Genomic DNA, 17,111 nt, shown 5'->3' with positions numbered 1-17,111 from the left:
AATTAAATACAAAAATTTTAAAAATAATAAACTTTTACTTTATATTTATTTGAAATTGATTCATTTTTCAATAAACTTATTCAATTCTTAAATAATTAAATGAAACCCTCCAAATATTATTGTAAAACCTTTAGTGTATACATTCTAATTGAAATTAACTTTCTTATACTTACATAGAAATACTGTGTTTCAATTTTCCAATAATAACTTTATTCATTCGATATATTGTCAACTTTTATATTGATTATACGAGTATTTGAATAAAAAAAATAAATTTTATAAATAAAATAATTAAAATTCAATTCTTAAAACTAATTCAATTATAATTTATATAGAATTTATTTCAATTAATTTGATCTATAATAAAATAAAGGTATCATTATCCTTAAACAAATCCTATAAAATTCAAATTTAATACACGCATTATAAAATAAAATCCTTTTTCTGAAATGAAAAGAATTCTTCATATTATTATTTGTGTACTTCTATGTCTCCCTTTCTTTCTGTCTCTCGTCTCATCTATATTAAAGTTTTTAAAACGTGAATTTATATACTTATCATTTATAACTTATATATAGTATGTATATATATATATATATATATATATATATATATATATATATACATTCTTATCATTTATAACTTATATATAGTATGTATATATATATATATATATATATATATATATATATATATATATATACACAGAGATATATACATTATAGAAAATCAATTACATTGCTATTGTATTTTGGTATTTGTTTTCAAATTCAAAAGATAATATCAAAATATCAAAATCCTTTTTCTATTTCCATTTTTCATGATGCTATTTTCCTTTTTTTATTTTTGTTTCCCAAAGTTCAGATAAAATAATTTATAATTTAATATATATATATATATAAATATATATACATCAGGGTTGCCGAATCCTAATGCCTTTCACGACACCAATTTCAGTCGACATTTTACTATCAGCTATAAGTATTTGCTAAAATTTCAAATCGCAAATAAAATGAATTCGAATCGAAGAAATAGTTTGTGAAATAATATATCAAGATATTTACGGTTTTTTATTGAAATTTCGAAAAAATTTAGATTTCAAAAAGTAAAAAACAAAAATTGAAATTTTGTTGGTATATAACTTGAGGGGCGATACAGAGAATTAAGAGAAAAATAAACCATTTACAATTTACAAACTGCAATAACCTACGCCTTCAGTAACTTGTCGTCTACGAAAAGTTAACAATGTATCAAAATATTTCTAAATATTTTCAATTTTTTTCTATAATATTTCGGAATAAATAAGTGTCTATTTTTCCGTATTTGAGTGTTTGCGATTGCGTAAAGATATATCGTAAAATTTGATTTACGATAAAGTTTGATCGTGAAATTTGATTTACGACAAATTTTTATCGTAAAATTTGATTTACGATAAATTTTTATCGTAAAATTATGTTCGTCGTAAATTTTTATCGTAAAATTTTATTTACGATAAATTTTTATCGTAAAATTCTGTTTGTCGTAATTTTTTATCGTAAAATTTTATTTACGATACACTTTTATCGTAAAATTTAAAAAATTTTCAAATTATTTTTTTTTTGTGAAGGTTTCTTTTGTTCGTTAAAGAAAAGGTTCGACACATCTCTAAATCATATATTGTACTTTTACATATACATATACGCCCTATATAATATGTATATATAATAGACATTATGTGTATATTTATTAATATTGAAAATGTCATTGTTATTTAATCAATTATTTCTTTTCCAATAAAATTGTGGTAAATTTTTCTCTTATATTTCTCTTTAAAAAGAAAAAGAAAAGGTTAAAAGATCTTAACTAAAAATTTAATGCTTCTTTAATATTTTCAACAAAAGTAAAACATTAAATCAAACATTTAACAAAAAAAAAAAAAAAAAATAAAAAAGCGATATGAATCATTTTTATTATTGATTGAATTGAATTTTTTCTTCATATTATTTCCTGTACATAATACCTGTATAACACTTATCTACACTCTCAAAACCCTTATTGTACAAAAAGTAATGTAATATGAAATTTATGATTAAAAGAAGAGAATAATCGGAAAATTCTTTAGAAAATTGATAGGCAACAAAAAAAGAAAAAATTTAACAGAAAAAGGGTTTTCCTGCGAAAACCAACGATAGCCCTTCTTTACACAATTCAATAAAATGAAAATAAATCAATGTTACAAATTTTACTTTGAATTCTCAATAACAATATCGAAATAAATATAAAATTATTTTTACAAAAATGATAAGAAAAATTTAAAGGAAATGTAAAAAATTATAATAAAGGAGATCGTCAGGTGTAAAAGATTTTCCCTTTTTTTTTTCTTAATTTCAATCCTTTTACGAGGAAACAATGTCCTTTTGTTAATTTTTACATTTTGAAATTTTTTGTTGAGATAAATGGCCCTTTTTGTAACTTTTTAAGACTATTAAAAAAAATAAATTTTTGAAGAATAAAAAAATATAAAAAAATCAAATAGAAAAACAGAAATTTTGTGTTTTTGTATACTACATTTTATTCAAGCATTGTTAATTAATTTTCACCGAACATTGATTCCTATTGCAAATGAGCCAAATCCACTTACTAAAACGAGTTCCTTAACAATATTAAAACTAATTTATTAAAATTCGAGATCCCGAAAATATTTCAAGAAAAAGCCTTCAAAAACTAATATGATCATGCAAGCGTACTTTAATGAAAAGATATCGAAAATTTCGACTACTTTAATTCAGTAAGATATTCAAAAATCAGATCAATGATTGAAGCACGTTATGAGGTTTTATTGATTTCTTAAGCCTTCTACTTTAAAGAAATTTTGTCAATAAAGAAAGCTTATTTAGAGTGATTGATTCATTTAATTTTCCTATAGAATAAGCAAATGTTATGCATGTTTTGCAAAAAAACACAATGTTACGCGAATGGTAGTGGCTTATTGCTCAAAATCACTTTAAATTTATTATTAAAAATCATAAAATCTCGTAAATATAACAAGTTTAAGTATAAATTACAAAAAAATTATATAATTTACAAATTGCATGTGGACGAACTTTTATTGGTGTCAGTGAGGTCAGGCAAAATTATAACTACACCAATAAATTAATTTTAAATGTATAAGCATATTGAAAAATGGGTTTTTTGACCCTATATAAAATAACGTAAACTCATACATTAAAGCAAATTTAATAAAATTTTTTTGAAAATATTAACCTTTACCAACTTTCATTTAAATTTATGAATTTCTTATAAATAAAATTTGTGTATTCAAACTTATTTTAACTCATTTGATTTTATTGTGTATTTAATGTTCAAAATTGTTCATGTTATACAAGCAAAAAAGATTCGTTTTCAAAGCAAGATGTTATAAAGGATTTGTTTTTAAACTGTTAGTATGATATAAAAATGGAAACGAGAAATCAATTGAATATAAAATATAAAAATTACCAAAGAAAAGAATTTTCCTTTAGTATTTAAATTAAAGTAGAAAGTTCTTAAAAATTTTCTTTATATGTTTACGTGAACATTAAATTTAAATACAATCATTTGATTCTTTTTACTTTTGCGAAAATTTTATCCAATTTACTCTTATTTTTTGTATCTAAAATCTCTCAAATTCTCATATAAAAGATGTACAGGGACATTATGAATTAAATTTTTTCTTTGAATTTGCTTTGAAAATCGATAACATTGCGAAATTTCGAAATATCTAAATCTATTGCGCGGACAAAGCCATCACCTTAATATGTTGATACGTATGAGATTTTGAACTGATTTGGAATTATACTGTTAACAGTTCCGACAATTTTATTATGTGCTTATGGTTCTTGATGATTAAAAACCGATTTCTGTTCGGGTCGTTTTTTAATTCATGTATACACATTGATTATACGATCCTTATAAGAGTGTATTATTCGAAATTTCCTCCTTCTCCCCATTATATTCTATTAATTATTGGAAGTCGGCTACTACCGCGTTATTTTTTCAGTAATTCCCAACTCTTCTAGAATTGAATTTTATTCCTTAATTTTTAATAATTTCTGTAATTCTTTTCTTCCTCCGTGAATTGAATTATATTTTTGAATAAACACCCTATATATTTAACAAGCAAAAATGTACCATAGAAAAGAAAACATTTTGCTTTTATATACTAAAAGTAAAAGGTTTTTTTTTACTATGTTTTAATACATAACATACACATAGATTTCAAATTATCAAAACGGGTTAGAGCATTAAAGGAAAACAAAATTCTTTATAAAAATAATTCATGTGAATAATATAAATAAGCACGTGCATTCATTTTAACTTTTATTTGTTCCAAAAAGTTAAGAAAAGCACAAAAATCTATACAATATTGAATCACATTTTACTAATATAGAAACATTTAGAAAACAACTGTAATGATTTATATCAAATATAAAAGTATATCAATATACTGAACACACACACATTAGATTTAAAATATTATTCCTTATTCTCTATTTATTATTAGAACCCAAGAGTTCCAAGAAAATTACCATATAAAAAAAGGAATCTTATATATATAAAAATATATTTATATTAAGCATATAATCAAAAAAACAGAATTAAGCAACATATTCAAAGAAACCTGATGTAAATTTCCCGACATATTCACTTTTTGAACTACGACTAAAATGTAAGGAAATTTTCAAAAAAGAAATTGTCATTTCATCATACTCTTACAATATTCCCAAATATGGAACAATTTAAGCTTCTCAAATAAGAGAACATTTATCTAAAATCTAAAACCGAGTTGCTTTTGGATGCAATAAATTCCGCTCCAAGTAATGCTCTAAAACGGCTCCTAGGAATTCCGAAATTGTATTACAAAGCATTCAATAAAATATTTACACCGGGATGTTTTCAAGATCATAATTAACTATATATTCATGGGGTTTAAAATTGGTCACGCTATCCGCAATTTGTTCATAGTTATCTTCGAGAAACTGATCGTCAGATCGTATGATCTCGGTGAAATCATAAGGTTTTCCTCATATGGTTGTCTTAAACAAGAGAAAATTATGTAATAATTTTATTTATACTATTTTACCGCGTTTCAAATAATAGAAATAATTATGACCGTTGATTGAACTGTATTCAAAAAAAAAATTTTAAGGTCGCGCATTACCGAGAAAATAGCAAGAAGTAGAAACTGTGAATACGAATTCACATAAAAAAAAAAAAACTCATAACTTAAATATTTAAAGAACTACTAAACTTGTTGATTGTATTAAAAAGGAAAGAAAAAAGAATAAAGAAAATTTTTTCATTTTGAATATTTTAAGCGTAAACAAAAGAAAAATCAGCCTTGAAGCAATATGTGCTCTTTTGAAGTTCAAAACTTCAAACTTAATTGAATTTATTGAATATTGAAAGTGGGTGAAATAAAAAGAATTTATAATTGATACTTTTCTTTTTATGGCTCAAAACAAAATATTTTTAAATTCTCAAGACGATGTGAAATCTAATTTATCTAGTTTTAACTTTACAAATCTACAACAAGTGATCTTAGAGTACATGGGTCTTCTTGAACTTTGTTGGTTTTATTCCAAGCTCATTCTGGCGATATTACTGGCGGCTTTTCTTAGATTGTGTAGAATTCATATTACCACTTTTTTTATTTTTATTTGTTTGCTTGCTCTACACCTGTGATTTTCCAAAAATCTTCGTTTCCTTATATAGTCAAGTAAACATTTTAGTTTTAATTAAAAATTTTTAAATTCATAATTTCAATTCATAATTTTTCTTTAATTATAATTTTTCTAATGTTAATTTTGTTTTTAGATGCTGAAGCCCGTGCAGCAGCCGCTGCATTACTTGAAGCAGCAAATTCAACTGACGATGCAAATACAACTGAAAATGCTGAAACTGAAACTAAAACTGATTAGTGCTTTTTTGTCATTAAGATAAAATTAATCATCTATTATTATCATTAATTATAATTTCAAAAAACAAAGAAAAAAACTGAAAAAGTTTTAAGAAAAAGGGAAAAAATTTTATTTAACAAAAAAAAAAAATGGAGGGAATTAAAAATTTATTACAAGAAAAAAAAAAAATTGAAATTATTATAACAATGTTGTTGTAGAGAAAATAACAAAAAAATTTTTAAAAATATTGTTTTTTATTAAAATTAAAAACTTACACAAATTTAAAAATAAATTTTATCATTAAAATCAATAAAAAAAAACTTTAATTTATTAAAAAAAAACAAATTACTAATTAAATCTATTGACTAAATATTAAATTTAAAACCAAACTAATATTAAGTTTTATTTTTAATTTATTATTTTATTATTTCTCAATTTTTCATAGTTAAATTTTTTTGTTAACAAATTAATTATAATGTTAAAAACTGAAATTTCAAAAAAACAGAAAAACAAATTTCCAAAAAAAAAAAATAATTCAAAAAACAAAACAAAACTTTTTTACTCTATTTTAACGAAAAATAAAACAAAAAAAAACACAAAAACCTTCTAATATTAAAAAAATTTTATAATAGTAAAAAAATAAATACGTGTACTAAAAATACAAAATAATAAATGTAATTGTAAATAAATTAATTGAAAATAAAAAAAAATTGTATTAGAAATTCATTTAGAAAAAAAATACTTATTAATTTATATAAAAAAAACAAAACATTAAATATAAAAAACCCAAAAAAAAAAATTAATTCACAAAATAATGTTAGAAAAAAAAAATTATTAGAGAAAATGTTTAAACCAAATGATTAAAAATATCGCAATAGAAAAAAAAATATTTATTTATAAAATATTAGAAAAAAAAATTAAAAATAAAAGAAAACTGCGCTTTTTAGGACAAACTACATATAAAATTAAAATATAAAAATTAAATATTAAAAATTTAATAAAAAAAAAACAAAGAAATTATAAAATGAAAAACATATTTTTTGCGACAAAACAAACAAACAAAAAAATTATAATATTTAACTGTAAAAAACAAACAAAACATTGGGAACATAAAAATAAATAAAACAACAAAAATCTCAATCACGCTTTAATAATCGTATATATAAAAAAATTAAAACTAAAAATATAAAAGAAAATGAAGAGAAAATTATTTATAAAATAAAATACAATATAAATATGCTTTAAAATTAATAAAAAAAATTAAGATAAAATAATTGTTATATAACACAAAATACATATACATATTGTCGTATAACAAAATAACATTATAATATTTTAGAATACACATTACACAATTTCAAATAAAATTGGAATACAAGGAAGACACAGTTAAAAATATTCGGCATTTGTATAAAGTCGGACCTCTTATATATAGTTCGGAGATCTTTCTGTCACAGAAAAACATAACAAATAAACTGCAAAAATCTTTTTAAAAATGAGTTTTTTGAAATCATCTGCAAAAAAATACTGACCCCCAACTGAAAAACAATGCCAACTTATGGGAACCTAACTAAAAAAAGAGAAAAAATATTAGTGGCCATAAAAAGAAGAAAATTGGATTGTATATACATTTGCCTCATACAATTTGTCATTTGAGTGGCACTAGAGTGCAATCCTCGAGAAAAAACAGATGTCGGCCAGCCCAAAGCATGAGCAAAAATCAAATATATCATTAAAAACAGTACAAGTGACTACAATTATTTGCACTAATCAAGAGAAAATATCCTTCGATATTTTCCAATAAACAGTTTTAAAAATTTATAACTTTCAGTATTTTAAAGCAAAAGACTCAAATAAGTTATTAGGATCTATAGATTTCTGTGGTATTACATACGTAATACTTGTATTTCTATATCTAATAATATATTTTAATATTTATTCTTCAACCTACATTCCTTTGTATAACGCTATTCAAAAAAATTCATTCTTTTAAAAATTCATAAATATTAAAAACTTTTATTGTATAAAAAAAAAATTACATTTTATTATTTATTTCCAATCAAATATTTCAAAAATAAGAAATTAATTGATTTATTTAAATTTACAACAAAAAAAGACAAATGAAAAATATTTAATTGGATTAACATTTATGGTACTTTAAACATAAATTACATATTAATTTTTTTTTTTTTGTTGCAATTAATTATTGAAAACTTTTTTTTACATTTCAATATTATGATTAAAAATAATAAATAACGCAAATTGAATTAATTAAATTGACTAATTAAGGAATAAATAAAATCAGATATTTACTTGTGACAAAAATTATTTACATAATATACAATATAAAATAATCTATATTAATGCATTATTTTAATATGCACATAAATATTTTAAATACTAATTAAAAAATGAATTTAAATTATTTTTTTGTTCATTTTTGAACTTTTTAATATTTAATTTGTATTATTAAATAAGTGTTGTATATTTTTTAATATCAACATACATAAATACTATGATATGGAAAAAATTTCGATTGTCATTGTATAACACAATTATGAAAATTACAAAATTTTTAAATTATTTTTGAAAAAAATTTGAAACATTAAGCTTATATTTATTATCTTTAGTGAATTATATTCATTATCATTAATATGATTCACTAAAGTTTACAATTTTCCAGTAAATTAAAATAAAATAAAACGAAAATCGAATTCAAGTGAGTTGCTCTTATATATACTAATCACAAAATTTTCTTCATAAGCTCCCCATATAGTAGATGTATACATAAATATATCAAAAATTGTTATATTAGCAATTAAATTTTTTAAATACATAATTATTTTGAATAATTAAATTATAAATAATAGATTACAACAATTTCGTATTTTTTTTTTAAAAATAATGAAAATTTTTAATTCAAAATTTATTATGAAAAATTAAAATAATTTTTAAAAATAATTGCTATACTCACATGCTAAATTATATACTTGAAATATTTTTCTATATTTACAAAATATTTATAATATAATATTATGGATTGCTATATCTACAATACAATACATATGTACATATATGAACTCATCTCTTTAATTAAATCAAAAAAAAAAATTAATGAAAATTCTGAAAAATTTTTAATTTAAATTGATTTAATATGAAATAATCTCATAATATGCCAATGGTATCATATAAGCAGTAAACCAAAACCAAAATTTCATATATAAAAGAGATTTAAAATCTGTACCTGTACATAAAGTATACATAAAAATATATAGGTATAATAACAAAGTTCATACATAGGTATATATAACAGTATTTATTAAAGTCGTATATTCCCTTTAATACGTATGTACAAAACACTACAAAATTCAACAAAATCGATTCCCAAAATCAGAATACACGAAAGTAATTGACATAACAATATTTAAAAAAAAAAAATTGAAATTGAAATTCAAGCAGCCCTCAAAATAAAAGGATATTTTAATATTTATGAATGTATATACTATAAATAAATAATATATTTACCGTGTGTATATAATTCATATTATATATTACACAATAACACACACATACTCGTACATAAAATCATAAACGTAAAGATAAAGATTGCTGAACAGATTGTATAATTAGCAGTGTATGTAGGTGTATTAATACAGAATATTTTTATTACATTATAACAATAATAATATAACTATAATATAAATCAAATATTGTAATGAATAAATAATAATTTTCTGATATACATATATAATATTCTATAAATAAATATTTATTTCTTCTTTAATTCTCCTATATTATTTTTATGTAAATTCAATTTGTGTTCTTTTATATATTCATATTTTACTTAAATATTGTAATAGATATAAAATGAATGTAAGAATATAAATAATTTTATATTGAAGAATGTGTCAAAATCAACTTATTATTTAAAACTAATTATTTAATTTATACATTATTTAATTAATTATTTAATTATACACATAGGTTGTTCTTATAAATCTATATTATATTAAACATCGTTTCAATAAAATCATCTTCTCACATAGAATATATACGAAAAAATTACATTTAAAATTATAAAATGAAAAAAATTAAAATTTTTGAATATTTTCTTCAAATTTCTTAAAACTGTACTCAAATGCTCATAAACAAATATTGCCATCCAGTTTGTGTACAAAAATATTGTTAAATTATCAGCAATGCAGTGAAATTATTATGGGTGATGCAATCAAATCATATTGTGAACTGTTTTCCTTTTATCGAATTGTCAAAACTATATTCTTGCAATAATGCGTTTTGTAAAGAAAATCTTTGCTATTTCCATTCAAATCTCTTGTTCCCTTCAATTTCAAAAATCATAAAATTTTCAACGCATACCTAAAAAAGAAAAATTATTGATTGAAAAATAAGCTGAAAACTAAATAATTGCATTGTATAACAGATATACATCATATACAAAAATAATTAATAAAAATATAACAAAAAAATATATAAATAATAAAATTTTGTGTTATTATAACAATTGAAATTATAAAAGAAAAATTGCATTCATAATGGCATATATACACACATATTAACAAAGCTCATATATATAATTATATATACATATATTTTAAAAAATATAAAAAAAAAATCAAAAGCAAAGAACACCCAAAATAAAATTTAAAATTTGTATATAAAAACTGACAAAAACAAAAATATTAAAAATTAAATATTTAAGAAAGAAAAAAAAATTCTAATTTCAATAAAATATAAAATAGAGAAAAATTAAATTAAAAATTTAAAATAATCTACAAAAATATGAAATAAATTGAATAATAAAACAAAAATTTCAGAATCTACAGAAATATTCTAATATTTGAATCTAAATAGGCATATTATATAATTTTCAGATATCTGTTTTAGATTTACAACCGCATTAAATCTGAAACAGAGTAAAACAAAAATGTGAAAAAAACCCAAAAAGAAAAAAATAAAAAAGTCTATATACCTATATATAAATATATTTTTCATCAATTTATTTAAATAAAAATTATATTTTAAACTTTCTATGAAATGTTTTTTGTATAAATTTCAAATTTATTAAAAGAATAAATAAATAAATTTAAAACAAAAAAATATAATAAAAACTCTATATAAAACTTTAAAATTTAATATTTACCTTTTACTATATTATAACAAAGAAAAAAAGAAACAAAATATTATACTGTTATTTTTAATTTTTAATTTGTTATACACTAATATATATTATATAATATAATATGTATATATTTTTTAAAAAGAAAATTGTTATATAAAAGTACAATTTGGAAATAACTTTTGTCCATAAGATTACAGCAACAATAGAGAAAGTAAGATATTTTAAATAATATTATTTAAAAGAGAAAATAATATTTGATAAAATTTCAATTAGAATATTAAATACATACATACACATGAACAAAGAAAAACAAATAAAATAAATAATAATAAATTTAAAAAGGCAATAGAAATAACCTTGTCTGTGTCCACATTGAACAAAAGTTATAACCTATAAAATATAAAAATAAAATTAAATTATATTTAATGCAAAATTTCCATACCATTGAAAATAAATTCAAATAAAATTGTAGAATAGAAAAAATAAAAATTTTATAAATTAAAATTTAATGAAAGAAAAAGAGAAAAAATTTTATAAAACAAAAAAATTTAAAAAATTTTCTAATAAAGTAGCCAAGCTCTCTCTCTCTTTTTTTAAAAACATTTGTCATATTTAATTAAGCACATTTTGACATTTAATATTTTATGAATGTCAAATAAATTCTTGAATATTTTTTCTTTTTTTTTGTTCTCCAAAAAATATAAAGCTGACATGTTTATTTTAAATTACACACTCTGATTTTGTTTGATTGTTATTAAAATTCTGTTTCACTAAATAAAAAAATTGATTATTTTTTTATGGCATTTTACTAAAAGGCACTTCTATGTATGTAATCCAATAAAGTCTTTGCAATGGTTTCACTAAAAACAAAAAAAAAAGAATGCTTACAATTTTTATTCCGTATTTCATTTAGTAGTTTAATTTAGTTACCAAAATTTAAATTATTATCCCCTCTATTATGAACATCGGTATCGGCCGATATATTATCGGCAGTTCTAATCGGTTTTAAGTTTCTTCTGTATTATGAACCGATACCGATAAAAATATTTCAACCGATTAAAAGAAGCTTTTTCATACAAATTTTTGTTTTTGTAAATTGGAGAAAAAGTTTTTTTTTTTTCTAATGACATTTGTTTTCTTTCAAAAGTTATTTTCAAAAAATTTTTAAAACTATTTTGAATTTGGTTTTGATGTGCTAAAAAGTTGTTGTAAGCAAATTATTTTCTGTTAAATTTGTAAAATAAAAATATACATATATCGGGAAAATGTCGCGTGCATTATATTTTGAAAGTGAAGAAACGGTAGTAAGTGAAGAAACGCAAGCTATTCAAAGACGACATATAAGAGATTCAACTAATCCATTGGATTTAGACAACAAAATGTATGTTTATGTACCTATTTTATTTTATTATTTACATATATAATATGTACACATTTTTTAGGTTTATCCAGAATTTCAGATTATCATTCCTTGCCAGGTTTAAGTCCTCTTCCATTTTTTCTACTAACCGCGCAATTTGTTTTTTGTTGCTTACGATTTTACTCCTAAATAAAATATATGAATAACATTTTGAAAGAAAATAATTTAGAAAAAATGCTTACATTTTAAAAAAAGCAATCAATTACACCAGTTTCCTTGATAAAATGAAGATTTTACAAAAAAAAAAAAATCTGTCGTTTAAAAATTTGTACCCGCTTTTAAATCGGGGAAAACCCGACAATTTATCGTTTTCATAATACCAGCTAATACGTTTTCTATACAGTGAAAAAAAGCTTTCCCGACTCCGATAAAATTTACCGATAAACAATGTTGGTAATACAAACACAAAATTTTGCCGATAAATTATCGTTTATCGGCCGATACCGATATACATAATAGAGGGGTATAAAAAAAAAATTGAAAATAACAAAATTGTATTCAAAAATCCGATCATGCATCCGATCATACAAATACGTATTTTTACACTGAAATCAATAATAAATTTAAAGATATTTTTATTATTTTAATTAATTCTTTTTTAATTTAATTTTGTTTATTACCAATCTTTCTGTAGCCATCTTCGAAAATGCAGATGTCAACGCAAACAATTTTTTTTAATATATACAAGTCAAATTGGCATTTAATCTGCATTTATGTCGTTTGCTTTATACCCAATTAAATTATAGAATTGAAATAGAATTGCGTAATTTTTTTAATATTTCACAAAAAATATATTTATTCGAAATGTCAAAATGACAATCCATATAGTTTTACAGAATAAAATAAAGTTATGTATAAAATTCATATACTTATAAGTAATGTACTTTATTTCCAACTTAAAAATATTTTTTCAAACGAATTTCTTTTTAAAAAATATATGTATTGTGTATTATTAATTAATAAGAAACTTTTAAAACATAAAATACAAAAAACACATACATATATGAAACTAAAATACTATAAAAAAAAAATTTGTATAAAATATTATGTATAACACAAAAACAAAAATATCTACTTACATAAAATATTAAAAAACCAAAAGAAAACATAAAAACATTGAAAAAAAAAATAATCAATAAATAAAACCTAAAAACTCAAAAAAAAAAAAATATATAAGTATATTAAATATTTAAAAAAAAACCAAAAAAATATAAAAAAAAAAACCAAACAAACAAACTACTGATTATAATTTTTTTCTTTTATTTTGAAAATTTTTTAAATAATGTCTGATTAAGGGACCAGTCTTTTAAGTTTCGCCATTGCTCTATCAACAAAAATAACAATAACTAAAAACAAAAATCATTAATAGTTACAACATTTTTATGCACCAGTCAAAAAAAAATTTCCAATATTATTGTATGTGTGCGTGTTCAATGAAGTTCATTGTATTAAAAAAAAAATTAAAAAACACAAAAAAAAAAAAAATAAAAATAATAAAAACATTTTCTTCTATAGAATATTTAAAAAAAAAAAATTTTCAACTCTTATATCCTAATCACAGACATTAATTTCCTCGCTTTTGTGACAGTCACCAGCAAAATGTCTATTCAAGTATCTTACTAAAAATATTTATAAACAATCACCAATAAAATTTAAAAGGAGACCTTTCTTACTCTTTAAAAAATACAATTTAAGCCAAAAGCAAGAAAAAAAATATTTTAAAAAATTCTTAAAAAATAAAAAATTTTTCAATTCAATTTTAAAATCTGCTCAAATATATGATATAAGAATTGTCATTTTATTGTGTTCAAAGTGCAATTGTTTCAAAAGATTTATTTTTATTTTTAAGCTTTTTTACATTCTAATTTAATTTATTTGACATTATTTTGACATTTTCTATTTTGACACAGTCTATTGTTCAGAATTTCACATTGAGACTTTTAAAATTAAAAATTTATCAATTAAAACTCTCAAATTTTTCATTGAATTAATTCTTGTATATCTTGATAAAAAAAATTGTTGACAGTCCTATCCAAAATCTTAATTGAATTTACTATATAACTAATTTACCAAGACGGTAACACAAAATTTTTTTATACTTATGTACTTTCAAAAAACAATATTGCTTCATTAATTTTTTAAAACCAAACTATATAATTTTGATTAAATTTTGGATGTAATATTAGTATTTTTACCATTACATCAGGCTTTTGAAACTTTAATAATAACATTGTCTAATCAAATTCGAACAGCATTGTTTTGTGTATCCAAATTCGAACTTACTAAAAAGTAAATATAAAATTAATATATTTAATAAAATTGGCAATATTATAAAAAATAAAATTTAAAAAATATATAAGCAGAAAATTTAGTATTAAAAAATAGAAAAAAATTATTTTCGCACAAATTTTAATAAAAACAATTATTATTGATTCTTTAATCACATTATTATTAAATAGAATAGAAAAGCCAGACCTAAATAAAAAATTAAATTCAAAATAAATATTAAATAAATAGTTTTTACCGTAAATGTACTTAATTTTTTTGCACAAAATAATTTTTAGGGAAAATACATTTAAATATTACGAAAAATTAAGAGAAAAACCCAGAAATGAATATTTATAAAAAATTAAAGAAAAGTATAGAAGAACAAAATTACAAATACGTATAGAAGAACAACAAAATACAACAATAAAATTGTGTTACGTGTTTGAAAACACAAAATTTTGATTAATCAATTAATTAGATGTCAAACTAAAATTGATATTATATAATTATCATTCTATTAAAATTTATATATAAATATTATGTATAGTAGAGCAATGGTAGATTAGCTTAGCAGTAAGGTACCATTATCAGCTGAAATTGGGATCATAGCTTTATTAAGAATAGACTTTTATGCAAAATAAAGATAAAATGAATAAAATGAAGAAAAAAAAAAAACAATTTAAAAAGAAAACATAAATAAAAAAGAATTAAAAAATTTGAATGAAAGAAAAACCAAAACTCATTTAAGCAAATCAAAAATAAAAAAAAATATTAAAACCAAAAAAAAAAATGAAGGAAAAGATCATGAAAATTTTTTATTTTTAAGAAAAAACAAAAATCACACTATATTCAGAAAAAATTATTTTGTTTTAACTTTTAAGACAAAAACAAAATACAGTATATATACATATATATATATATATATTTTATGTAAATAAAATTGTGTATTCTTAGTAACTCATGTTAAATAAAGCCATAAATAATATTAATGTCAACCACATTATGTATGTATATAATCACGACAAAATATTATGTATGTAATCTATTTATTTAAATCTTACACAAACAAACAAAAAAGCAACAAAAAATAAAAATATCTTAATTCTAGAATATTTTAGTATTCGTTTCTAATTTCAACTTGAAAAAGAAAAAAAGCTGTCATAATTTTCAAATCAAAATTACAATAAAGAGGCAAATCTTTCAGCAAAAAAAAAGAACAAATTTCAAAATTCAAAAATCAGTCGGAATTTTTAATTATTGAAAATTATTCTTAAACTCAAGTGTCAGTTGTCATGTAAAAATTTACGATAATCGAAAATTGTATCTGATTTACAGTTATATTATTTCTCTTCTTCAAATTTCTCTTCATCTCAAATATTTGTTTTTAAAATACAAAACTATAGAACTTCATAACGTGTTTAATAAACATACAAAAATTAAATAAATTAAAACACCAAAAAAGTTAAAAAAAAAAACTGAATTGATAAAATTATATAAAATTCAATAAAATACTAAAAATAATATTATATAACTAAAACATTGTTAATATATAGAAAATATATATATACATAAATAAGTAAAATTCATACATTTTAGTAAAATTTCTGATAAAGAAAAAAAAACACCACAATTTATTTCTGTCATGTTATTTCTATTATAAATTATTCTTGAATTATAGCATATAACCTAAATTAACTATTCCTGTATTGGAGAACATAACCTATTTATTAAAGAACATAACCTAAAATATTAGGTTAAATTTGAATAATTTTGCTTTTTATATTGAATATTTAAATTTAATGTCATTGTTTTTTTTTTAAATTTTTCAAAATTTAAAAACAAAATTATACATAATATACCATATTTTAAAAATAAATTAACAAATTATTAAGTATGGTTTAACAAATTATTAATGCAGCATATATTTTGCATTTCAACATAATAATTTTGACACAATTAAATTTGATCAGGATGATTTTGACACAATTAAATTTTTTTACTCAAAACAATTATAAATAATTCATATTTATTAATTAATTTATTAATTTACTATTAATTTTCATTTCATTGTTTATCATTCACATTTCCATCATTAAAAATTTAACTTTCACAAAATAGTTTCCATTATTATAAAAAATGATAGATAAACATTTATCATTCACTCATTTTTTTCTCTGGAGAAAAATAATTTTTGTATGTCATTCAGTTTTTTGAAAGAGAAAATGAGTGAAAGACGAAAACTGTCTTTCACTAAAGAAAAAAAATAATGAATGAAAAATAATTGTATCATTTATGTTTTTGTTTTAATATGATGACACCAAATCTTTTCCCATATTAAAATTACAATGAACAATGGAAACTATTT

The 17,111-nt window shown here is 20.3% G+C and overlaps 1 protein-coding gene across 1 annotated transcript in view; it reads left to right on the top strand.

The window, feature by feature from the left end:
- Positions 1-6,679, top strand: part of LOC129608413 (dual specificity calcium/calmodulin-dependent 3',5'-cyclic nucleotide phosphodiesterase 1-like) — a 96,339-nt gene extending 89,660 nt beyond the window's left edge. The window contains exon 9 of the mRNA XM_055519902.1: positions 5,836-6,679. Coding sequence (XP_055375877.1) covers positions 5,836-5,939 — 104 coding nt within the window. The 3' untranslated portion in view covers positions 5,940-6,679. The remainder of the gene's footprint in view (positions 1-5,835) is intronic.
- Positions 6,680-17,111: the final 10,432 nt, after the last annotated feature.

The sequence above is a fragment of the Condylostylus longicornis genome, unplaced genomic scaffold, assembly GCF_029603195.1.
Source record: "Condylostylus longicornis isolate FDR11 unplaced genomic scaffold, ASM2960319v2 ptg000031l, whole genome shotgun sequence".
NCBI lineage: Eukaryota > Metazoa > Arthropoda > Insecta > Diptera > Dolichopodidae > Condylostylus > Condylostylus longicornis.
Note: the sequence above shows the minus strand (reverse complement) of the source record. Positions and strands in the feature narration are given on the sequence as shown.